This window comes from Anopheles bellator, chromosome 2 (assembly GCF_943735745.2).
Source record: "Anopheles bellator chromosome 2, idAnoBellAS_SP24_06.2, whole genome shotgun sequence".
In the NCBI taxonomy this organism is placed as follows: domain Eukaryota; kingdom Metazoa; phylum Arthropoda; class Insecta; order Diptera; family Culicidae; genus Anopheles; species Anopheles bellator.
In genome coordinates, this window is record NC_071286.1 from 40,319,164 (window position 1) to 40,346,295 (window position 27,132).

The 27,132-nt window shown below is 49.7% G+C and overlaps 1 protein-coding gene across 1 annotated transcript in view; it reads right to left on the reverse strand.

Annotated features, from left to right (window-relative positions):
- Positions 1 to 3,088: 3,088 nt before the first annotated feature.
- Positions 3,089 to 27,132, reverse strand: part of LOC131209178 (uncharacterized) — an 81,634-nt gene continuing 57,590 nt past the window's right edge. Inside the window, exons 3-5 of the mRNA XM_058202178.1 lie at positions 13,196 to 13,330; positions 9,757 to 11,054; positions 3,089 to 3,224 (exon numbers count right to left, since the gene is read on the reverse strand). Of these exons, the coding sequence (XP_058058161.1) occupies positions 9,817 to 11,054; positions 13,196 to 13,330 (1,373 nt within the window). The 3' untranslated portion in view covers positions 3,089 to 3,224; positions 9,757 to 9,816. The remainder of the gene's footprint in view (positions 3,225 to 9,756; positions 11,055 to 13,195; positions 13,331 to 27,132) is intronic.

Below are 27,132 nucleotides of genomic sequence, written 5' to 3' on the forward strand. Positions count from 1 at the left end.
TGGACCCCATCCCGATTCCGCCGTCGGATGCTTCGTCCTCCGTTTGGTCGTGTCGCATTTATGGCTTTCCGTGCCCGAAGACGAGGCTCCGGACTGCAGCAGCCAGCAGCGCACTGCAGGTTGAGATGATTACGCCGGGCCCCACTTGGCCAAACTAGAGAGAACTACCTATTTTCTTCTCCCGCGCACCGATTACCGGATAGCGTGTGGTTCTTCCTCCTCCTTGCTGCAGAAAAGTTGGTACCATTTGAAGTTTAACCCCTCCGCACAGCTCAACCTTATCGGCGCGATATCGTAGCCGTGGTCCTCCTCCGTGAACGGTACACAATACGTACTGGCACCGGAAGAAACACGGTGCGCCACCAGGAACCGTCATACCACGGGCAAACCTAATTGGAAACCGTGAGTAACTCCCGCATCTGGTAAACGAATTTCGGACCGAGTTTGAGTTGGAAAATGAAGAGAAAGCAGCAGAAAAAAAACTGAATGAGGACTCCCGCCTAGGAAAGCGCACAGGAGGCGGATAATTCTACGCTACCCGTAAGGGGCCGTAATTAAACGTTGGTTCTTAATGCCGAGTCCCTGAAATCAACTATTTCATTAGCTGTAATTTACCACCGGGCCACGCTGATAGCCGCGATCAGCGTTCCTTCCAGCGAACTGAGTCGCAATTTTCGCCGAAGGAGTTGATCTAACTGAGTTCCAGTTCGTCGGGCTCTTTCTTCTGAAAAAAGAGGTTTGTTTCGGAAGCCTTCGAGAGCTACACGGGTGAGGCTCGTGTGGGTTCGGTTTTTTTTGTAATAATATTAATAATTTATTTACTTTGTTTTGCATTGTTCCACTTGAATTCTGGTTTTATATTTTGCATTCTTACAGGGGGTTGTTTATTACAGCTCAATTGGTGGACATTTTAAAACGTTATACATGGTTTGTTTCTGTGTTTCGTGTGGTCTTGGGCCTATTTCTCGTGAGGGCGTGTTTCCGGCTCCTGCAGGGCTGGTACCAACTCCGACGACTATTTTCTAGGGGTCTCCAGCTAAATGGTTCTGCCTATTGTGTTCGTGTGGCCTGACTGATATCGCCTATCCTGTGTGCTGTGAGTGGTATTGGGACGTTTGGTTTTGATGTACATTCGCGCTGTGTTTTGTAGAATTATATGTACAAGGTTCTTGCTTGCTTGCTGTGCTGACCACAACCGCCATTTCGTCTGCTGCTGCTGCTGCGCCTTTGTTAAAGAGCGTGGGATAGACATTTTCGTAAAGTGGGAAAGCTTTTGCACCTCACGTTCACCTGAGCTCTCTCGTTAAGGACGCGGATAGCGAGGAATTGTTCGAACGGACAAAGAGGGTGATGGGTGGGAAAGATATTGCAAGATCCGATCTCCGATCTTTCGATTACTTCCAACAAACTGATCCTGTGTTCCTGACCCCTGCCGTCTGAGCCCTCCTAGCGTTGTGGCACAAAAAGGAAAAGAAATAGATGGCTTTCCAGCTGCATGGTTTATGTTGTGTGATGCGCGTGAGTGACAACGCTCATCAATCGACCGGCTGACGCAGATCGATCCCTGCAAACATCCCTGGGGGGGCAGCAGAGGCACCCTCAAGAAGGGTCGGTTCCGCTTTTGTGTGTGTCGCTCATTTTTCACTATCTACCGCGCTCGGTTCTCTCGACTATTCCACACTTTCATCCGGCTTTTCGGTTTAGAACTCTCTCTCTCTCTCTCTCTCTCTGTGTTTGTTGGTTACTATAGTTTCATTGGAACATTAAACCCTCTTTTAATTCATTATGATGCATGCATTTAGTTTAAAATCATGCCCTTACACGACAGTGTTTTACATTTAAATTCGACTTTAGCATCTGCGCTCTTGCGGTTGCGGTCACGTTGAGACCTCAGACAGGGCGCTACGGGTTCTCTCTCTCTCTCTCTCTCGATGCTCTAACAGCGTCTCTCTCTCTCGTTCCTCTCTTAAGCTGAAACATAACAATAAACATGCCTAACTGCTAAAAACTTAAACTACTAAAAACCAATCAAACTTAGTGAAACTCCTAAACTTGTACGATTCCCTCTCTCTGTGTGTGTTTGTGGGCGTGTGTGGGAGTGTGTGTCCGTCGTGGAAAAAATTTAAAGAAAAACAAAACACACACATAGGTATGCCAAAAAGGGGCAACTTCGCAACAGGATGTGATGGGGACCAAAAAACAACAGCCCACGGCGACATGGACGGGGTCCTTGGCTGGCTGCTGCTGCTGCTACTTAGCCGTTATTTAACGTATCTCTCGTGGGTACGTAACGCTGGACGAAAAACTATAAACTATTAAGCTATCAAGAACAATGCTGTACGTGTGTATCACAATTCGATTCCTACTAGCCATTTTTTCGCTTGTTACCGTTTTTGCACTAACCTCTCACACCGTCGATCAGCGCGACAATCCGAAACCATCTTCCATGGGAGATGTGTGTGCAACATTGACACTAAACTTTCCTTTCCTTTCCACAGCTCTCTGCTTTCCGTGGTTCCGTGTCCAACAAAACCACCCCCCCGACTGTGCCTTAATTAGTAGCGCAAAGCTTGACGTTTGAATCGGGATTCTGTTTTGAGTAGAAATTTGGTGGGACAATCGCCGGATTGCCGGAGCATAGCTGTCAGAAGCTTTGGTATTAGCCTCCTGGTGTTGCTACCTGGAATCTGGGCCCCAGCTCTCTCTTCCTCTCTACCTTTCCCTATGCGACACCGACTACTAACTACGTCTAGCGGGGGGTGGTTCTCTCTCTCTCTGTCTCTCTGACGTCTAAAGAAACCGTTAGCATTCAAAAAATCACGCATGAAATGTATTTGTTACCTTCGGTGTATGTGTGTTTGCGTTGTGGCAATAGTTGTAATTTGTTTATCCTGTACACAACATTTTGTATCACAGTGTAGACCTTCGTTGCACGAACAATATTCATTAACTCTCTCGTGTCACGCGATCACGCGCGTTGTCTGGTGTCGCGAGTTGAAGAACGGGTAATGCGCTAACGAGCGCCACCGGGCCATACGCACTGCTGCTGCTGCTGCTGCTCCTGGATGGGATGACGTCGCCAGTGCTGGGTGCTGGGCGCGAGATCCACTAATGAACGGCGGCGGAAGCGACCCCTCTCTAAGCTGCAGGACTCGTTCGGCGGACCAAAACCGACTCACTCACGGTAGCGTCTATGGGCGTACAGTAATCTTCTCTCCGCATAGCTGCACGCAGGAAAGAAAAGAGCCAGACAGAGGCGTGATCAGTGATTCGTTCAAGAACTTGCCAGTCAAAACACAACCACAGACTTTTGATTTAAGGCCAACAACTGAAGGACGTTCCAGTAACTTCTAGGTGCATTGTTATCCCCATATAAGTTTCGTCTCGACAGGCACTTCTCACCGCACAAAACCCAAGGCCCAAAAGCCGATGGGATCTCCCTCCACATAGCTGGTTTTCCCCGCGCCATTTGCGAACCAAAACAAAGGACCGCCGCCGCCGCCGCCACCACAAATGCATTTCACATCCGATCGCCCACTCCCTGACCGCGCCGGGGAGCAATAAAAAAAGCAATTCTCTCAAATGGAAATCCATAAAATTATCTCTCGGAAAACTAGTAAAATTCACTAGCCCGTAATGGCGGCCGATCACCGTCGTCGTGTATAAAACCGGAACCGGTTCGGTTGGCACAGTGGGGTGGGTGGGGGCGCGGTGAGACCTCAGACGGACCTTCACCGCTAGCCACCAACGAAAGAAAAACCTTCCAAAGCCAGAGCAAGACGTTTTTTTCTTCCCTCCGTTATCTGGCTCTAGGTGAGCACCGCAGCGCCGCACGGCGTCGAATCATCGTACTAAAATTTATCGTTCCTCCGAGACCGGCGGTGGCGCTGGGGGAAAGGCTTGAGAAATCTAAACCTCATCTGCCAAATTGCCTCCGGTTATAGAGCTACGGCCACCGAAACACGCCCGGAACCGGAAGTGCACCACGTCGTCGGACGAGCAGGGAACGGATTGCACCGTGGCAGTAATGATGAGTCTCGGCTCGGTGGGCAGAGTGTCATTGAGGCCGAAGCCGCCAACCGGACGAGTCTGGCTCTACGCGCCGTAGACTTGTTAATGTCTTTTTCATTACACAAAGTAGCTTGTAAATTATCTGGTCCGCGCGCAGATCTGGTCCTCACTCAAGTCCTCGGGTTTTTTATTGACCGGCGGCGACGACGACGGCCACTCACAATGTTGCCGGGGCCTCGAAATCTGCTCCAAATGAAGGTCCAGACTTTGAAGCGTATCGATACCGGGAGTCGGGCGTTGCGTTATCGAGATGCACACACATGACTAATGCCCCCGGAAACGTCCCCAGCTCGTGGGATAGTTTTGCATAAAATCTAGCCGCGCTGCGTCGCAGCAGCACCAGGCGTCTCCCCGGGGCTCGGTTGTGGCGAGTGGGCAGATATTTACGACCTCGTTTACGACCGTAGTAAAGTTGCATTTAGCGCGTCTTGTAAAGCGGACCGCCGCCGCTCGTCGTCGTCTCCGTCGTTGTCATCGTCTTTGGTCGTGAATCGATCATCAAAAGACGGCAAAGATTGGCCGGCCGGCCGCGGCGCGATAAGCCGCGGGAACGACGCGGTGTTCCACGGCGAAGGTAAGCATCTTCTAGTGCGCGTTCCGGACGGGGCACCGTTGCGACTCGGCCAAAGAGACGCGGCAGTAAAATAGAAAATTATTATTGCCTGGAATATATATTATTTCCTAATGTATTGGTCGACCTCGGGCTCGGGCGGACCCAAAGGCGTCTGGTGTGGCATGGCCCCGGATAGCATCACCCGTTTTACGATGGTCGTTAAAAACTTCGGTGCACCAAAGATGCGGTGGTTGTTGCAACACACCACACGTGTGTCTGGACCGCCAAGTTCCGCCATTCTTGCATGTTTGCGCATCCGACACGGGTAATGCATTCGCGGCCGCGGACCGAAGTGTTACAAAATCTGGAAACGTGACGTTCGTCCGGCTTGGCCTTCCTCAAGAGAAGATGATTTTGGGGCATGGGTACGGCCCTCTTCTAACTCGATGGGCGTCCGGTGTGTCATTTGGACTCCAGAACTGTGGAACAGGATGAGCTCAAATGTTCACACGGCGGTTAAGGTTCGGGTCGAGGTGAAGACGCCAGGCACATGATTCTCACCAGCTCGTCAGTCAGATGGTCAGATGGCATTCGAAATATATGACTGACCGTGTGGTCGGTAACCACGATTGATGGCTATCGCCTCGTTAATTTATCCAACAGATCACCAGGCCAAAGATTGCAACGGTGGGTAAGATGTGAAGTGAGGTTGAATGTCCAAAGCTTGCCCCGTGAAGTTGATCTCTTTGGAGGTCAACTATTACCAGATCCAAGTCCAACAAGGTGTTGGGGAACTTTAAATGACTCGTCAAAGCCATGTATAAGGATGTAAAGCATGGCCCACTTCGAATCGGGAAAAGTTCTATGTCTTCTAGCAGCTCCTCTGGTGGTCGGATTTCAAATGTTTTGATAGTTACATCTTTGGTTAACCATTTTTGTTCGAGGTACAAGGATGTTTGCTTATGGAAGACGAAACATATGCGAAAATGGATTTTGGACAGCTTCCTGCATCAACATTTAATTTCGTCACGGCACGGAACGATGTCCCTTTCAAGTTATAATTTGTATTCGACAATAAATTTGCACGGACACTAATGATATGGCAAGAATTTTGCGGTGGACGGAAAACCATGGTTTTCATCACAAACACGATGATGAACTCCACGCTGTACAAGAAAGAGTACCTCAAAAAGCCAGTTCTATCATTTATTAAGTCACATTAAGGTCCGGTTAAGTTTTGGCCTGATTTGGCAAGCTGTCTCTACAGCCGGGAGGTAGTTCTGTGGTACTTTTACAATAAGGTGGATTTCACCGCAAAGGATATCAACCCACCAAATCGCCCTGAACTCCGCCCAATCGAAAATTATTGGGCCATAACGAAAAGGAAATTGAAGAAGTCTAGAAAGGTGATTCAGGATGCTGCAGAGATAGCGAGAAAATGGAACAAATTAGACGCTGAGGTGGACCAGAAGATTGTGCAGAAAATGATGGCGCGCATTCCAAAGAAAGTTCGCGATTACATCCAACGACCAAAAAAATAATTTATGTTTTTTTCTTAAAGTACAATAAAATACCTTTAATTTTGACACCTTGAAATGTTTCCTAAGCAAACCAACCCCAAGATAGAGCTAGTTTAATTGTTCCCGATTCTAAGTGGGCCATGCTTTATAATCAAGTTTTTAGGGATTTTAAACTACCGATTGCTTGACTTTTTAAACATCAAACTTCATTCTGGAATTTTCATTTCATGATAAGCTCATGTCTTTTAAGCTCATTTCCACCTCGGAGGTTATGTCAATAGGATTAATTATCGTATTTGAGGTTCGGAAAAGCCACACATCGTGCAAGAGAAAACAAAGGACTCATGACGAGAGACTGTTAGGTGCAGATTTTGGTCAGGCGGCATCATCGGCACCATTTTGCTTCGAAAATTAAGAAGGAGCCGTAACCGTCGATGACGTACGCTACCAAGCCGAAAACTTGTACGACATTTGGTTTCAACAGGATGCAGCGCTACGTGCCATACAGCCCCACAGCCAGCCAATCGGAATCCAAACACTTGATTGACCAGAAGAGTTGGATTCGACCGTTGGTTCGTTCCAATCGCTAACCGAACAGTCGGTTATTCTCGTGGAGTCGGGCAGACAGACGTGGCCAGATAATTTGTAGGTTTACATAAACTTAAAGGCATCTGGCCACCGTACTGCACATTTCCCATTGTCCATTGTCACGGACACTAATTGTGGGGCAACCAAAAAAAAAAAGGACACAATTGTCAAAGTAGACCCCCGTCACACATAGAATGTGTAAACGCCGACAGTGGCCAGTGGCGCTGTGGCTCTCTCTCTACGCCCTGGTTTGTGTTTGGCTGGGTTGGAGAAAAACAGGAAAATAACACTATTTACCGATTGGCCTTCGCGCCCTTTCGCGCACCCGGCATGGGGTCAGCCAGCCCCGGGAGCATTAATGATGCATCGTTGGACATCGATGGGGTAAATTTATTCATAACTTGCCCGCGTCTGTGATTTGTGCCGCGCGCGGGCCCGTGACAATCAATGTCGGGCCGGTGAGCCGCCAAAATGCACAGTTGCAATCCCCCGGGAGGTGGTCACCGTGGGAGGGGGAGGGTTTACTGTTAAGCACGCGAGTCAAACTAGCATTCCAAGTGCGAATAATGCCGAGTGTCAGCCACGCAAATCCCCGACACAGCTGCCCGTTGCTTACTTTGATGGGCTCCCCGGGCGGTGGAGGTCCGGAGCTTGTTTTGATTTGTTTATTTCCGCTTGACGAATGCAGTGACGTTTTTGTCACACACCGTGCACACATACACATACACAAACCGGTGCAAACATTGGCGCTATTCTGGGGGTCGGGCCTCGTCCGTTCGCCATGCTTCACTCTTTATTACATTGATTGCCATCCGGAGTTTGGCCACGCGCTCGATTGCTGCACCTCCGGCCCTGTGGGTGGGGGGTCATGGGGAGGCGGTGGCCGCGGGATGGTGCTGATGGGGTCTGGGCGCGCGCGTTGCATATTTTGTGTATAAATTTTGAATAATCGAAACAACCTGCTTTTTTCTGACGTGACGCTGTTGTTGGTGTAGTCCGCCCCCCCGCAACCCCCACGCTAGGAACCCCACACGCATGAGGTCCTGTGAGTTTTCATCTGCATCGTTACGCACGCCGGACGCAGGCCGGAGCCATTAGGCCGCGAGGCACTTCAATGAAAAATATGCACTCCGTATTTACTCACTGGAAAACTCGACCGGGGCGGTGACCGGGCAAACGGCGGCATTAGCCGCGGCAACCAGCCCCCCACCCAGTTCCGTCCTCCCCCTCAATCGGCGTGTGATTAAAAATAAATATAAATAGGAAATAAATTATTTGCCTCGCGACCCGCATGGATTATTTTTATTTAGAAAATGCCAACTCTGTGCGCCATCGGCCAGAGACCAGAGGACCAGAGGGAACCACTCTTTTTGCCCCTGTCCGTATCAATAACTAAACGTTGATTTGGCCGTGCATGATTTATGGTGACCGGACCGGGCCGGGCCGGGTGTCGTTGCAGTAGCTGCTGCCGTTGCACGCACCGATGACTGATGATCGATCCGATCGGGCCCCGACGGTCCGGACCGTGTCCCCAATAACCGCACGAGCGCAACCGGATTGTGGCCCCATTAGGTGGGGGCAATGGGGACACACACACCCCTAGCCAGAGGCGACAGTGGTTCGGAACGAAGTAATAATGAGCCGATTGTGGGGGGAGAACGATTAATGACCCTCGGGCCCTCAAAGGACTTGCGAGGACTCCCCTGTTTTTGACAACATATTTTGAAAACGATTTCCATAGGATGTCGCCTCTGGGAGTTCTTGAGGAGTTGGTCGGATGGTGGAGCGGACGAGTAGATCTAGAGAAAGTATCGGTTCGCCAATCTCATGACATGACCAACCCACCGGGGCTTGGCGAGGCGTACACGATGCACAACACTGAGCGATACGCGAGTAATCCATTATTTTCTCGGTAGATACCTTTAGTGATCGATATCTCGTGAAGTATCGATCGTATAGATTAAAATTTAGGCTGATACTTTACACTAAAAAAATGCTTTCTCTTTTTTTGGGTTTGTTCCATTTCAGTCAACAAAAAGAAAGTACATTAACTTTTACATTAACTCAAGCTAGACTGCTGAAATTGTGCATTGATGCATTATGGTGCCGATACTCTAACAGCTAGTTCTGAGAAATATCGACTTCGCCGATTCGGTTCAGTTATTTCTTATGTTTTAACATATCTTTAGATGCACCTCTCTCTTAAACGGATGCGTACTCGGGACTACAAGTGGGACAGATACGACAATACTATCTGGAAATGAGCGTGGTCTTAGCGTGGTGAAGCAGCTTAACTGGTGGTCAAACCAGATCTCACGGCCAAGAAGGTTCTACTGGATAAATGGGGGGATTTGAAAGGACTCGTTCATTATAAGTTGCTTCCGTGTAGCTGAACACGAAACATCAATCTTTACTCAAACTACCCCGTTCGAAGCTAGCAATTTTCCAGAAACGACCAGAATCGGCCAACGGAAGAGATGTTGTGTTCCATTCAGGACAACGAAAAGTCACGCACGTTTTTAATGACTCGCCAGAAGGTCCGGAAGCTCGGTTGGGAAGTTTTAATGCATCCACCGTATAGTCCGGACCTTGCACCAAGCGATTGACAACTTTTTCACGAACTCCGAATCTTCCTCAGTAATAATACATTGAGATCGAGAATGGATTGTGAAAATGAATTGCTCGAGTTTTTTGCCAATTACGCTCAGGACTTCTACAAAAGCAACGCTATAAAGCTTCCTTTGTAGAAGCAACAACCTTTGAAAAGATAACAAATTTTCCATCAAATTGGTGCATGTAAATCGGACAGTGGAAAACATCTGATATAAATTTTTGAATTCCATCCAAAAATAATGGATTACTTTATCCCACAGCCTTATGGTAATATTTGAATTTGATCTTGTTCCCGTTAACCCACAGATCTAGATTATCCGTAGTTTGCTCGATTCCTACATAGACTTGATCCATCGTGAAATAGTGCTAGATACATCGCGGCGATCAGGGCGCGCCTTACCGCGGACTTACCATTCATGAGCCACATCACCCCGTTGGCCCCGTTGTTGCTCGACCTGCCGGGACCGTGGCTTAGAGGATGGTGGCGATCGAAGCCTGCGAGGAGGCGAGCGAGTTCTCGACCGCACTCGCGTAAAACAGCCCGGCGGCAGCGATGGGCGGTGACGTCGGTGACGTCGAGGACGACGGTTCCTTTGGTTCTAGTAGCTGCTGCTGCTGCTGCTGCTGTTGGTGTTGCTCCTTGCGATAGAAGTCGATCGGGGGCAACTGGAGGGAGGGCTGGTAACCGAAGAACTGAAAGGGCGGCTGGAACATCGGCATGGCGGCCGCAGTCGTCGTGGACTCGCTGCTAACGGACGGATACTGGGCGGACGGCAGGATCTGACCCGGGAAGTGGACGGCCGATGGGGAGCCGTGCGCGGAGAAGAGCGTCCGGTTGACGGCTCCGATCTGGGGCAGCAGCGCGAACGGGAAGCTGAAGCTGCTCGCCTCGATGCCACCGTACTTGTAGAGCGGGCAGCCTCCCGCCGCCGGCCCTCCGTTCGACTTCTTCCCCAGCTGGTGCAGCTTCTCGAAGGAGCTGCTGCCGGTCAGCGACGACGGGTACGTCGTCGCCGCTGGGTCCTTCTCCTTGCCGTCGTAGCAATCGCCGCCGATCACGTCCGCCGCCACTGCTGCCGCTGCTGCCGCCGCCGCTGCCGCTGCTACTGCCACGCTGGCGCTGCTGCTGCTGCGGCTGCTGGGCCGTTTACTCCGCCGCAAGGACTCCAGGTACGGTGCGTACCGCGTCTCGTCGACCTCGCGCTTGGGGGACGGCGACGGATCGTACGCCGGCCGCGCCCTGGTAACAATAGCCGCTTCCGGTGACGGTGACTTACGTAGCACCGCCGCCAGGTGGGAATGGTGGTGGTGGTGCTCGACCACCGGTCCGAACTTCTTGCTGCGCCCTCGTCCTCCGCCGTCCACGATCACGGACGCTGCTGGGCTGGGCTCGGTCGTGCTGGTGGCATCGTCACGATCGCGGTACTCCCGACTCTCGCCCGAGCGCGGTCGGGCCTTGGTGTCGAGGTTGAGCACCCGGTCGGCCGGGTCCTGGTCGGCGGTGGCGGTGCGGAGGTGCGTTTCCGCTAGCGGCGAGCACGACCGGGACCGGCACCGGGAGCCCGAGCGCGACCGGGCCGTCGAGTTGGTCCGCGTCACCGAGATGTTCTCGTCCTCGTCGTCCTCCTCCGTCAGCCGGTCGCTGTGGGTGGGGTGGTCGAGCGACGACTTCAGCAGTAGCTCCCGGTAGGTCGCAATCACTTCCTTACCTTGGGAAAAGGGTGGCAAAAAAGGACGATTAGCGGATCTCACAACCGACAGACTCTCTCGCTCTCGCTCTCTCTCTCTCTCTCTCTCGGCGAGTCTCCCCCGCTCTAGAAGCCCCAGTTCACCGCCAGAGTTCCGTTTCCCTACCTTCTGCTTTTGGATTGATTGTAGAGAACTGGGCGGACGAGGGCTAAGGGCGCCTCTGGGCGAATTGAATGGTGGCGACCCCCCCCTCGGGTGGGGGTGGGCGCGATTGATTGATTGATGTGTGCGGGGGTGGTGAAGTAGCTCGGAAGAAGATCGGGGGTGGAAAGAAGCACCCACCAAGAACACACCGCGGCGGAACCAGGAATCGAGGCGGAAGGGACACCATTTTTCTGCTCGATCCGCTTTTTTTCCCCAAACTTAAGCTCTATACAACATTTCATTTCATTCGATTTTGACTGCATTTCAGGGTTTCGTTTCCAAGGTGACGCTGAGACGAACGCAATACACACGACGCACACTACACCACTTACACGCGGCCACGCACACACTCTCGACTACATCGTACAGGGGTTGGGGTTGATTGGAGTTGATGTGGTGTGATGAGTGCGGAGCGGCTCGGGGCCGGCTCCTCTCTGTGGCACGATGACGACCAGGACGACCAGGACGACGAGGACGACGAGGACGATGATGACTCAGGTTTCTAGGCGTTCCCGTGTTGTCCCCGCGATCCAGGAGATCCGGAGGAAAGTTGATCGATGGATGAGCACACTATCTTCTACTGAACTATTGGCTACTAGTGGAACACATGTTTCTCTCCTTCTCTCTCTCGCCCTCTCTCTCTCTCTCTCTCTCTCTGTCGCTCCTTCGTTGTTTACTGACTACTCTTTACACATGTATACACACTAACACACCCACACCCACGCACACTGGCCACTTGGACCCTGAGAGAGTACACTAAGGGCAGTAGCCGGTTTCGCGAAGGAGCACTGCGCTACATGCGTGTGTGTGCCTGCGTGCGTGTGTAGGTGCGTGCGGGGGCGTTCACCGGACACACACACACACACACACACACATTACACTGCCGAGGTCCGATCTCACAAGTACAGCTACACCCGGTAGCCCCAGAATGGCTGCAGGTCCACGTTGCCGTCGAACATCATCGACACTGTGGCGGTGGGGGGGGGGTGGTGTTAGCGGTGGCGGTGGGTGGGTGTGTGTTTGTTTGTGTGGCCGGAACCGGGAAACGCGGACCACACAGGACATAGAAAAGAACGCAAGAGCAAAGAACAGAGATGTTGGTGATCATTGCGGTTTGGTGGGGGGGGCCTCTCCTCCCGACGCTCCCTGCTGCGCCGAAGACCCACGATCGATCGAGAGTTCGGTTCGCATACCCGCCCCGGCAGAGGGCGCTCTCGGCAGAGGGCGCGGCTGGCTCCTGCTCCCGGGTACTTAGATACTACTTTGAACTTATCGGTATGTCCTTCCACTTTCGCACACGCACACACACCTACACACATACACTACATGTACATCCTCGCTCTCTCTCTCTCCATCTCGCTCTGCCTTACACTTGAGACTTGAGCCGCACACAGCAGGACACAGTGTGGAAAGTTTATCATCCACTCTGGCGGGCGGCGTTGCGCAACTCCACGCCATCGAACATGTTCAGATTGTGCAATCGTGAGTATTCGTTGACCACGGCCTGACCTGTGTGGGTGGGGGGGGAGGCATAAATGAGTGGGTGTAAGAGGTAAGCTACGGCTGTCACACCCCGGGCCGCCCCGAACAACAACACTAAAAACGCCCGCGGCGGCGGGCCTCGGAGGAAGTCAGAAAGGACACACCACTTGATAGAGAGAGCAGGGACGTGCGGACATTCGGGGGGAAGCTGGGCGGGGCTCTAAACGCCAATCGAAGAGCGCGTGTGTGGTGTGTGTCCTCAAAAATGCAATCTCGCAACCGCTTTTTTCTTTTCTCTGTCCTGATCGTCACCAATCGGGGGTTCCACATCACCGGGGGTCACCGAGACACCGGAAACAGTTTCGCTTCCCTCTGGATGGGATTCTTTTCCCGCTCTAGTAGCAGAACACGTTGGACATGGACACGATGAAGCTGCCGCCGTCGTGGTGCGACCCCGTGATCATCGCCAGCTTACCTTCGTCGATCCGCCGGTGCGCCTTGTGTACATCGCCGTCCGCGTTCTTCAGTATGACGTACATGAGGGGCATCATCTCCCAGGGGTAACTCAGCTTCTCCAGCAGAAACTGGGCTCGCTTGACCAGCTCGTCGTCTGTAACGGGAAGTCGGACAACGGAACGAACACGTTACTCGTATCGTGCTTGACGCCCTTCATCAGGGAAATCGGTTGGTACTTCAAATAGTGTTCAATTAAACGAAATTGTAATAAATAAGCATTAACTTAACATGGAATGCACTCAATGCAAACGAGCTGTAAAGAGTAATGGATCATCCAGGCAGCGAGATCAAGCTATTGCCTTTGTTCCAGTGAGTCAACTCCCAACATTAGACGTCTAGTCTGATAGATTCAAAGTGAGTTTCGTGACAGTCCAGTCGTCTTGTCTTAATTCGAGTTGGTCTTAATTCGAGTTGGCTTACATCACACTGACACCAATCCTAACACAAATCGATCTGCTGTCTAAGCAGGGTTCGATCAATTGCATTAGCGACAACCTTCAAGCTTATACAGTTTTTGTATGAGCTTGATTAATTAATGATTAATTCAATGCCCAAATGAGTATTCCGTTGATAAGATAGTAGTACTTCATTGTTCCTATCAAAATACGCTATCCGAACCGCAGTTAATTTTGCTATCTGTCACCAAAATATGGTCGTAAGTTCAAGTTATTGTCAAAGCTTTATTATGAATTGTTGTTAATATATTTTCGACTCATTCTGCTAAACTGGATCGGATTGGAATTCTGGAGATTGTGGTGCCACCTTAGCAGTATTTCCATAGACCTAAGAAGCGGCTACAACTAAGCTTAACCAAAGTAAAACTCACATTAAAAATCGTTCAAAATATTTTCGAACCAACCATTTGGTATCATATTTAACTGTCTTACAATCAAATGATTAAGTTTAACGTGGTTCTCCATCCAAATGTGACCGTGCACAGAACCTCCAGCAAGTGAAGCTTCAGCATTTCCATTTCCTAACGAGTTTCTAATGCTTTGCATCCCTGTGGCCTCGGACAGCCGAAAGAAGTTCTGCGATGTTGGGAGGTTGGTACATCAGCTCAGAACAACAAAACACATGTGCGCTTTTGAATAAAATATTGGACCTGCTATTCCGTTTCACTCTTTGGGGTAAAATTCTTCATCCTTCGAGCGTAACGATTGATGACGATTGTGTTGAAGCCATTTTTTCCACTCCAAAAGTGGGTCAACCAAATCGTGAATTATTGCAATTCCGACAGCCGCTTGGTTCTTAAAAAGATCGCTGACTTTGGCACACTAACTACACTAATGTGTCAATCAAGACCATTGATGGTCAGGAAGGCTCTACCTTGTTGATTTCTTCACTCTCTAAGTGGGACATCTCTTCCTTTAGGGCGACAACTTACACGGAGAGTCTCGTGTTTCGATCAATCATCTTGAGCTCCGAGCCGTTTCGTTTCTAGCTTCATCTCGACTGCCAAACGGCCGAGATAGTGTTTGAGATTCACTCGGTCCGTCATGATAAGCCTGAAACGGATTTTCGACTTTTTTTTTCGAAATTTGTAGTCAACTCATTGAGGCCAACTGAACAGGCTTGCTGATTCTAACGAAATCGTCACGAAAAGGATCATTGAGTGACAAGCAGCGCGCTTCCAAACGAGGTTCAAATAGTTAAGTCCTTGACCTTCATCGAACGCACGCAGTCGCAAGAGCTGGGAACGGGTCAGTCACTGTTACGCAAAAGCTCGCTCGACAGGCTCACGCTGCGTCCAGGATGTTACAGCGCGAGTTCCGCGTCGAGAGCGTTCTTGACACGGATGACGTTTGCCGGGGGTTTGCTGGTCATTACGCTCGGTCTTATCGGAGGTGCCAATCTCGACCGCGCACAGTTCACTATTGCACACGCCGCGCCACGCCGCCGTTCATTAGTCTTTTGGCTGGATGTCGTTCCAGCCTCAACCGCCCTCGGCCCCCATCCCACCCGAGTGTGTGTTCCGCCGTTCCTGCCAGTGGTTCCGTTCTGTGTTCGGAGCGAGTGAAAAATTGCTTTCCCATCAATACTAGAGAAGGGAAGTGACGGCGGGGTGCGGTTCACGGGGAGCCGTGTGCACTGGGGGCCCTTATTTGAGGCGCTGCACACACACAGACTGCCACCACACAAACACACACGCAGCGAATCGTCGTAGCTCATTTTCGAAACAAGACACTTTAATAAATATTCCATAATCAATCAAAGCGCAAAAAAGGCCGAAGGGACGCCGAGGGATCGCTCCTCGCGCTGACCCGGGTGGGTGGGTTGGGTGGCTGGCTGGTGGGGTTGAGGTCTTCTTCCCCCGGCTTCAGAGCTTATAGAAGATTTATTTTATATTTGCACTATTATCATCATCATCATCGCCACCGACACCAGCAGCAGCAGCAGCAGCAGCAGCAGCCGCAACATCGTCGTTCTGCCACGCCAATGTGCGGGGCCGCGCTGCTCTCCACTGCTGCCCCCATCCGACTCCGCGAACCTCGGCTGTTGCGCCCGCGGGGCAACGTTAAGCCAACACCCGTCGTCGTGTCCCCGCCGCGCGTCGGACTCCGACTATATCATTGGCTGGCGTAAGGCGCGTCTAGAGAGCGCGCGAGTGCAGCCATTCTGACACTTTGAAAAGTCACCTCTCAGTCATGCTAATCTTGTGCTTAATTTAGCTTCAATCTCCCGAGTCGAGCCGAGGAGCCCGACACGGGACGCCAGACCCCGCTTTCGTCATCTTGCCCCCCCCCTGGCGCACACGCACGCCGTTCGTTCGCGTTTGATTGGTGGAAACAAGCTTCTTCCTCGCGTCGTCGTGGCCTGGAAATGGGGCTATTGCATCACCGAGCGTTGCGCTGTCAAAGTGTCAATCCGGCGCAGGATCTTGGAGAGCAGCAGCATCTTCGCCCCCGAAAAACCACCCGCTCGCGAAACCCCCGCGAATAGTCAATAGATCATTGTTGATCGTGTCTATTTCTGGCCCCGAGTGTCGTCGTGGGTAGAGAGTCCGGGTCGAGACTGGCGAGGCGAGGCCTTTCTAATGCACGCCAACAAACCAGCGCACCACCCCGTTGTTGATGGATCCGATCCTTCTGTCTGCGGAAATAAATCAACCCGCTGCTGGTTCGATTCGATTCTAGCCGCCCCTCGGGGGGATGCAGATTGCAAAAACACCCGTCTCTCTGATAGATAGTGGTCGCAACAAATGGCAAAACTTACGTCAACTTGATACGGCTGGTGACGCGAGACTGAACATGAGCAGCATTGAACGGTCGTTACACCCGTCCGCGTTACAATTTTCATCCCGAAAAAATCCCGAAAAAGTCGTCACAAAGGAAACACTGGGGCGGTGAATGCCTCGACGACGCCCTTTCGTCCCCCCCCGGTGGGCAAATGGTGGGCCAACAATTAAAAATTTCATTACACCACCATTTTTTTGCGTTAACAATATCGTTCCGGGTGTTCCGGCGTCGTCGTGCAGACGGCCTGCCATACGAACAGTATCACCGGCGGTGATCTTTAGTGCCTCCGCCGCAGTGTGCAGCTTTCGAAAGACCCATTTCAAGGAGAAAATGTGCAACCGCGTTCACTGCCATTCGTTCTGCTAGCTGGAGAGCTGACGGGTTTAGTGTGGCTGCGCATCTGCCATTTGCAATTAACCATTGCGCCCTAATTAGGATGCCTTCTGTGTTGCAATGACAGAAACCGAGGGAACCGATGGAAGTGAACACACGCCGCCTTTCTACTTTTATTATGGAGCCTTGAAAACGGTGAGCTTTGAAACAGATTTTCAGTGCACCTTAGGCAAGGCCGTGCGGCAGTCATTCCAAATTGGGTGTCTTTTTCCGACGAGCATTCGCTCATTTCTGGCCCTAATCTTAAGCAATAGAAAACTAGGAAAGGGTTTTGTTAACAAAAGGCCAGATAAACAAAGATTTTCACCAGAACATTTGAATAATGACTGAAAATATGTATATATCTTCTTTTAGAATCGCTCATCAAAGATGTTGGAGTTGCTGTTTTCGAATATTCACAACTGTTTCTTTCGCTTCTCTCTCGATATTAAAGCATCAGAACGGGGTAGCAATCGGCTATTAGTAACAGTTTATGAAATAGTCAACAGCTCAATTTTAAATCTTCTTTTATCTCTTTTAAGGGTAAGACATCCCTTCTGTACATATCATCCGAAATAGACTAGCTATGTGGATGGAGGCTTATCTGGCCTTGTTTTCAAAAAGTATCTTAAGTAAAAAGAACTTAACCGATTCGGAAACATGCAAGGTATTTCACCAATAACGCACTTTAAAACCTCTCTCATTGATGTGTTGACTTGAAAATTTGTGAACATTCATGAGGGAAAATGTCTTATGGGTTAAGCCTGCAACATGATATTGAAAAAAATCATAACACACAACTAGTTAAGCAGAACCTCGAGGACAATGATATTGAGGTCTTAGATTCTCCACAATAATGCCTAGACCACTCAACTATTCACAGCAGGTGAGCATTGCTGAATTTTGGAGTAACTGAAAAGAGTTAAACTAAATTGGCTCAATTATTCAAGACAATCTGATCGACAATAATTCCTGAAGACCGTGGAGAAGAAAATCACGCAGTTTGACAATATTCACTGTCCTCAGAGTAAGTTTAGTTGTTCTAAATGTGTATGGCTAAATACGTATGATATCGATCTCCGGACTTTCTTTTGCACTGGACGGTGAATGGTTTATTGAATGAAAGGATTAATAATGGCCATTCAGTAACTGAGTATATGAGTATCATTACAAACATGAAAATACATTGTCCTTTTAATCAGATCCCTTTCATTGACTTTGCATGAAACTTTCTTCTTTTCTTAAAGTTCTTTGTACTACAAAAATAATTTAAAAAAATTTAAACAATGTTTCTTGCGAGGAATCACTGTTATTGATCATTTGCTTAAGGCACCAAACCTAAAATCACAATAAAGAGTAATCGATTTCGTAGTTAGTTTTGTCTTCCCTTCGTCGTTTTCGTTTACAGTCACCTTTTCTGGATAGAACGGCCTCTCTTCACTAGAGGCTTTTCAGTGCCCCAAATTTTCGCACAATCTTACCAATCCACTGTTACAGTAGGACGATTACTTTTGTAGTAAGTTTTCTATGATTTTTACACATTGTTCTGTTGTTAAGTGACTCATTTACTATAATGAGAGATTTTTAACTAAAAGCTAGACACTTTGGTTGACAGATATATTCAAAAACTGTAAAATGCCCTGTGATTTCGAAATGAATGACCCTGTACTTCGTGTGTTCAATGTGTTATAGTTTCTACTGTTTTCCTTTAGTGACGCGTAGGAATCTTCGTGAGGCAAGGCAGGTTCTCATATCGATTCGCTCCTATTAGTGAGACTATTACTTTACGGTTTATCCTTTTAATATTGTTTCCAAACGATAGCTACGCCTGTTTCTCCTCGGCACGGTGTGGCCCCGCACGTCCAAGCGGCAGCAAACGGAGCAACTTGTTAACCGGCGTATTGGTGGCGGCTGTTGGTTAGTTTATTTGAACAAATTATTGCACTGGCGCGCCTAACCTTTGCGCACACCACTGGCGCTGACCGACCCTGTGTGCCCTGTGATTGCATTCCATTCATGAGATGATGCACACGTTTGCAAACATAGGGCGGCTGCAACCCGTACGGGTGCACGGGATAAATTGAATAATTGAGCAATATTTTATACATCCAGACTAAACAAACCGTAAGCAGGCGATCTTCCGCCGGCCGATCCTAGAATGGCAAACCAATCCCATTCATGCGTCATGCGGCCGCAGAAGCCTGCGGTAGCGACGAAGCCGTTAGCACTCTCCCGCCCGCCGCAAGGTTACGAAAGGTGGCAAAGCATGACCTTCGTGGTGAACGTTCACCTAGATAATGGCAATCTTTGGAGCAAAAAAACCCTCATTTATGAATTTGCTATGCTACTTGCCACCCACGGCTCGAGTGCATTTGTTGGTTGTTTTACGATCAAGCGCTTGATGAGATTGATTGTCCACGATAAATCATACTTTGCGCGAAGAGAGCTGCGGTCGTCCTACGCGTCAATATGGAGCGCAACGCCGCCACCGCCGCCGCCGGTGGCAATTTGTTCGCGTCTCGTCGCGGATGCGGAAGCACATCATCCCGGCCAGCCAGCCAGCCAGCGGGCGCAGAAATAAACCTGCTAATTGATGTTGATTGCTTTCGATTGCATCGACACCCGCTCCGACGAGACCCCGGTATCTTCGGTTGGGACGGCACGAAATCTGAGCCCCGCAGGGTGGCCGTGGCAGGAAAGGCCACCATTTCCCATAAAAGCGCACAGTGCGCGATTTAAGATGTGACGCGGGGTTGGCACCGAAAGTCTCAAGGTGTGCCCGCTCTGCTCATTTAAATAATCACCAACCCCCGGCGAGTCTCACGCGGGTCGCTGTCACCATCTCGGTATAATCGCAGATTAAACTGCTCGCCGCACGCGTGGCATTCGCCGGGAAGGATTTGGTCGGTCGCTTTACTGCCCATAGCCCGGTAGGGTGTCGGTAGCATAGCCCCGCGAACGAATCAATCGAACTGGTTATCGCAAGCATGTTTGGTTTAATTATATATAGCGCCCGGTCGGTCAACGTTACACCACGGCCAACGTTCCCCCCAGACGGTTACGGGCATGTTGCTGTACATGGGATTATGAATACAAAATGCTGTATTGTGGCGATTGTGGATTAAATTAATGGGCGGCATTGAGAAACACGGGGAAACCAATCTCCGAAGGATCATTCCCGTTCAGACAATCCGTTGAATTCGATTAAGATAACAGTCGAGACATTGTGTGACATTATGTTGGCTGGCTAATTGAATGACTGCAGGTTGGATAAAGTGAACATTTACAGTACAGTTTATGCACAGCTGTTTGGTAAACAATCACTAAAGACCCGGTAATCAATGGAATACATAAACAGATTCTACACAATATTTAGCGCTCCTTGTTAAGAAACAGCACGCATTGAAAAGGGCACATTCTGATACGAACATTTGGACATCGGTAAGACAGTCGCGTAAATCACATTCTTGAGCCTATTTTCCGATAAAACCTAAGCCCAGTAAATAAAATCTTAGCTTACATGTAAACTTAACTCACCATGAACTCTATTGATCTACGCTTTCTTCTTTCGTATCAGCTTACAGGTTTGACATATGCCCAAACTCAACTAATTATTCCGCTGGAGGGATATTGGGGACCTATAAATTGACCACTTAATAGTAAAAAAACTAATGAATTAGTATACTGTTGTATACCTTTTCCCAAAAAGTTCTTTTGTGAAATAAAACGTCCCTTTTGTCATATCTAATCGATACAACTAAACCCCTTCAAGTTCACTTCAAGTTCATGTCGAAAGGAGACCCAACTAACTAGGTCTAGTTGGCTACGCAGCAAAACGCCAACAAAAAAGACGCTTGAAACGATCAAAGCACACCTTCCGGAATCCTTTCCGGAAGGGGCCTTGGTGTAATCTTCGCTTAACAAACGGCGACCGAAATGCCTCCAGACCGCTTGGGTTCAAAAATGGAATTTCATTCTCCAGACGAACAGGCCCAGCAAAAAAAAGCAGGAAGGCATGAGGAGCCTTGCGAGCAAAGCCATTGTCATCGCTGATCACACATAAATGCATAACACGATAAAAGCGCACTTAAGCGTGCCTATGTGCTCTCCGGGGCCCGACAATGCCGGCGCAATGACGGTTAAATCCAGGACACTTCGGCCGGTCCGTCCGACCGGGTCTCTTTCGGTACAGCCACGCCGAAGATGTAGGACCGTTGTTCCGTTTATGCTTCGCTTGCCACAGCATCGCAGCGCGCCGTGTTTTTGTGCGCGGCCAAAAGCTTTTCCGGCAGCGACTCGGGAGCCGTTAAAGGACGCGTTGGCTGTACGGATTCGCCAACGAGTCGTCGTCCCCGGCGTATAATTCCCGCTAACATAACAACTTCATGAAGTTGTTAGCGGGAACGTGCGCTGTGTTCCCGCGTGTCGTTCGGCCGCGCTCTGCCCTGCCGCGAGCAATTAAATTTTCTTGCGTTACCGCACGTTGCAGTCTCCTTTCGAAGGACCACCACCCTGGTTTGCGGTGGCGGAGGAGAGCACGGCCCCGGAACCGAACCGGAAGGAAGCGACGGAATCACATTCCGTCCGCTTTAGCGTTCTGGCCAAGGACTAGCAGAAGGACACACTTTTGGACCAACAAAAAATTACGGCGTCGAGTCAGAAATATGCTCCGAAGCTCCGGATCGTTTGATGTGCAGAAAGAAGATGTAACGTTCGTGGGCAAATGCAACGCCCAGCCTAGCGAGAGAACGACCACTCCCCACCGGGCGGCCGGAAGGAAGCGCCAGGAAGATCAACATAAAACCGCGGCACATTTCGTGTCCGCTGGCACCAAAGCATAACACAACGCCGTGGTCGTCATCGTCGTCCGATGCTCGGCCGGAAATAACTTGACTCCGGCACGACACGTGCGCCGCACCGGGAAGCACCCACAAGTGCGCCGGAGTGCGAGAAAGAGACGGAACCAGCGCAGTGCGCGAGTCGCAGGCTCGGCGAGGTCAGGCCAGAGCGAGCCGAAAGTGGTGCAGCTTCAGCATAGTGGGGCTCGGCGTGCGAACTGCGCAACCAATCGTGGGTCTGACTCCGCCTCTGTCTTATGTGCCGCTCGTTTGCCCCGCCGCGCTCGCCCTTCCCGACCCGCTTCCCGCGCCGGGACCAACATCGACGGGTTCGCACTTTTCGGGTTATGCTCTGACGCCGCTCCGGGGTTCGGTCGGTCGGTCGTCGTCGCCGGCCGTTATGCGCGCTCCTGAAGTGTTCTCTTTCTATCGCCACTTCCTTCGGTGTTCGCCAGCATGATTTATGTCTTTTTATGTACAACACACATAACACCGTGACGGGCCACTCCGCTGCAACACCAACGTGTCGGCGGCGCGTTCGTCGTTACTTTTGTCTTTTGTTCTTTTGTTTATGAGGGCCGCTCACTCGCAAGCCCCCCGTGTCCTCATGCTCTGGGAAAAAGTGTTCACCCGCCCCCCACGTCACGATCCTTCACTTTCTTTAAGAATGCAACCCGCGTTGCTGGCCGGCGAGAAAGAGCCCTTCAGGGGGCCTCCCGCCGTTAAAGGATCAGGATGATGGGCGGAAAATTGCTTAAACTTGCAATCGTAAAAATTACACGTTGATGCGTCATGTAATACACTCGGCTCGAAAGGCTCATTATACAACCCGTAGGAGAAGAACCGTACCTGTGAATAGTTGCGTCAATGAGGAGCTTTTAGTACAGATCCGTACTAAAAGTGCTCATATACCTGAGAAGGGAGTACCTAATTACCTAGGACTAAGTGCACTTGCTAGTCTGTTGGTAAACCGGATGAGACTTAGTCATCTGTCATAAAGGGATTAATGAGCTAATTATTCATTTAGTAGCTCCAACACTGAACTCCCTCTCTTAGGTTACCGGACACGTTGAATTCAACTAGAGTTTTATCAACTGAGAAACATGTTCGTAAAGCATTTATTGAGAAGTATGTACGATTCACTTCCGAAACAACCGGACACTCAGTGTTGAGTGAAAAAAACTTTAACATATTAATAAAGGAGGTCAATGTAATGGATTTGCACGAAATGAACTTCATACGCAGCTTAACTTGAAAAGATCTTCCAGTAACGTTGCTTTTAACGTTATTTTTAGTTTGATATTTACACAGCCAACATTTTAAGATGGCAGTCATATGAAATTGGCTGTTGGTCTAAGTTGATCGTCTTGACTTTTTTACTTGAACCACTAATGGAACTTGTTTACTTAAACTACACTCTGAACATGAAACAAAACACATTGTTTAACATTAAGACACTTTTCATACATCTAAATCGCTTCACATATTCCTAAAATATTCCTAACTTTAAATTTATTTTATTTTTCAGCTTTGCTTTGTAAATAATACCTATTTGAATTCCAAATGTAGCATAAACACTTTTGTTTCCCTTGAAGTCCAGTAGCCACATTCTGAGTAAAAGTTAGATTTTACCTAGGACGACCATAGCTGGTACCGATTTTCTGCAGTTACCATTTCTACAACATGTAAACCGATTTTTTTTTTCACAGAAATCAAATGTTTATTAGAATACATTGAAATGAAAAACAAAATTAAAACAATTAGTCATCCAACTTGCTCGACTTCGACTTGCTCGAAGGAATCGAAGTGCTGCTCAGCCAATGTGTGTTCGATCGAAGAAAATGAATGATAATGGGAAGGAACCAAGTTTGGTAAATACAGTGGGGCGGAAAGCAGCTCTCAGCCAAGTACTTTGATTGTATCGTGAAGTATTCTAATCGTTTTCGGATCAATGCATGGTCCACATTGATCATTTGCTCTCAATAGCGATCTGAACTAACGGCTTCGCCAAATTTTTGGACCTTGTGATTCATCATCCCTTTCTGGTCCCATCAGAAAGTTCTTTTTTGGAGCCCTTCGACGCTCTGCGTTTTTTAAGTACAGAATGCCATTTTTATATTTTTAAACCGCTTTAAGCACGGCGATCTTCTGAAAGAAAGCGTCGACAAGCATTTGATGCGATATTGGTAGCAGTTTTGGTATGCGCCCCAAGCAATGTTTTCGAAATCATTACAGTCATAGGGGGCTTTAGTTCCTTCTACTTGGTGGGCCAATAGCCACGGCGTAGATTCCAAATATCGCGCAATCAATGGCCTAAGAAAACATGTTCCTTTCAAAGGTAGGCTGCGAAGGCTGGCACACGATCATTCCGAAGCCAAGATCTTTATTTTACAAAACACGAAATAAAACCTATCTTGTCGCAATCGTTCGCAAGTGAATGAAAAATCAAAATTTTCACGGACGATAAACGAAACCACACATTATCACCACTTGCTCTGCTTCAATACTTTCGGCACCATGATAACCCATAAAAATCCCATGTCCATCACCGCGCGCATCACCATTTTTGGGGTGGCCATAAAAGTGCGCTTCGGACCGAACCTCTCCCGTCTTGCGCGGTCGGCGGCGTCCCAAATTCGATTTCCACGCGCCACTTCCCCGGCCAAGTACGGCGTACAAATCCTTAATCCTTAGAGCACCATTCTTGGGCACTAATAAAAATCTGAACCGGAATTAATGAAATTGTTTACGGATTGGTTTATCGCCTTGCAGCTTGCGCAACCGCCGCGCCGGCTCATCCTTACCACCGCATCGGGGAGGCCTCCGCTTCCAGCAAGGCGGCCTCGTTTCGTCGGTTAAAGCAGGTTCCGGTGCGGAGCTGGCGCTCCTTAAATTATTTCGTTCGCTCCAGGACCCGCGTTGCACGCCGTTCCCGCGTTCTTTAGCTAATTGGATCATAAAACTACAAAACCGCAATTTTGTATCTGACTTCTTCATCGTTTTTCGGCCGTGGCTCTTGGGCCGTGTGTCGCCGGCATGCACGTCGTACTTCAATTCGCACCAAGTGAATATGGGCGAGAATATGCCCGGTGCGGAAAGCCCTTGGTTCTCCACCCGGTGGTGGTCTGGAGCGATGGCGTCGTTATGCGCCAGAACCAACTACACGCGGAGGTGCAATAAAATTTGTGCAATAAGTTTGTAGGAAAAATAAAACTGAAAAACAGAAATTACCAACCACCGGTCCCGACGCACATAGGGGGTCCCCTTCAGCTGCTGCTGTTGTTCGGAAAATCGGATCTTCGGAGTGATCCTCTCCACAAATCGACACGGCGAACAAAGTGGCGCGGCGCCCGGTAAAGTGAAGCGACCGAAACGGAAAACAACAAAAAAAAATGGCACAACAATGGCAAGGAAAACTACACTCCACACTTAGACTACCACCAACAGTCCTACGGGGAGGGCCATAACATTATAACAAATTACGAACGTCTCAGCCGGCAGAGCGGCCTCGGCTTATGCTACGCTAAAATGCAATAAAAATCATATTATAATTTACGATCCTGCGGCCATGACTGGCGGGTTCCTTCAACCGCGCCCGGTTCTCTCTCTCTCTCTCTCGGTGTGGAGGTTCCCTGGCGTGGTTTCGCGTTTAACGAGTGGCTTTTCGATCGCACCAAGCGACAAGAGTCGCTTATGCGTAGCAGCAGCGGTGAGGCACCTATCAGCGGCCCTTGCGCGCCGTCCTTACGCGGCAAACCCATTCGTTCGAGAGCCGTTCGTTTTACGACACACCGCGCGGCGGACCGTTGCTGGACCGCTTTTGGAATTGAAATGCACTCCCAGGCGGACCCCGGCGACGGTCGACGTCAGCTCATTTGCGCACCAAGTGTGTGCGCGCGAATCGTCGTCCGTTGGGCGGCGCACGACGGATGGGTTTCGGAACAAAAAATCATAAAAAATAAATTCCTAGCCAAGGCCTAAGCTCTAGCCCTCGCCGCTATTCGCTATCGCTCCGGAGGTTCAAGTATAACCATAACTCGTTATAGCTCGCGCCGCGTTAGAATGGGTTATTACGGTTTGAAAAATTTACAACTAACGTTACACACGCAGGCGAAAAGAAACTGTCCCCGGCTTTACGGGAGGCCACGAACGCGTCTTTGTGGAGATTGTTTCGGGCTGTGTGCTAAATACCCGACCGGAAAGCAGCAGCCCGTTAATTTGGATTAATCTGTCCGATACAACGAATGGCATGATCGAGCATTTAAGATCCAGACCCGAGCCACATACGAATGAGTATTGGCCGTCTGGTCCCACCCGAACAGTAAACCTGGCACGAAAAAACCAGTACGTGATTGACTGACAATGTACTTCCCGGGGACAAACAATTCGAACTGCATCAAAACAGCTCGACCCCCGGAAGCGAAAACTCTACGCGTAATTCGCTGGGTGGTACACGCTGCGGTCATAAAACTCAAACTTCACTCGGGGGGCCAACGGTAATGTCATTCCTTCGTTCCCCGACAACTCCCCGACTCCGGGAGCTGCTGCTCGCGACGGACAAATAGTTTCCAATTCATTTCGTCGCCGGTCGCCGTGACTTCGATTTATGATGCATCATTCCGGAGCAACGAGCATTATCTTTTCTTGCTCAGCTCAAATACTTCCTCTGCACGTCAAAAACAGGGACCCCCGCCTCGGTGGGGCCACAGGAAGTGCAGCCAGCGTTCGGCGCCAAAATCATCTGCTGCATCATGTCCTTCCGTCGTTGGTCGTCGTGTTTGTTCCCGGGAGCTAAGCATAAACAGAGTCGTAAAAAATTTAACAAATCAGCCAAAATTTAAAACTCATCAAGCGTGTGGCCCTGTCCATGTGTGTGCGCTTCGGAAGATCCGCGGAAGTAGGAATCGTTTGTTTGCGCTCCACCCAGCCCAGCCAGGCACTGAAAATAAAACCCGGGAACCTTGACTTTTTGTCCAGCTTCCATTTTGCGCAAGAAACTTATTAGTTTCTGCACAAATAAATCAAACAATGAAGACAACCGCCCGGGAGTGCAGCGGCAAGGTGCCGTCTCACGTAGTCGGAAAAACTTTTCCCGGATCGTAAAAAGAAGTATGTTTTACGGGGTTTCCACGGTACGGCACGGAACACGATGTGCTCGCACGACCGAGCGGCGAGAGCGTCTTGCTTTCCGGGCAAAAACGGGGACTCACCGGAACACCGGGCTGATGATTCACTCGGGTTTCGGGCGGTTCGGGTCACGAACGGCGTAGTGAACGTCGACGCCGACCGGACTTCGAGAGCCGAATTTGCGGAAAGTCGTAAAAGTCGCGCACGATGTGCATATTTTCCGCCGGTGCGCTCTTGTTTATCTCGCGTACTTCGGAGAGAGACCGCCGCCGCCGGTACCTTAAAGGGTGTTTATTTGAAACGGTACGAAATGCTGGCAG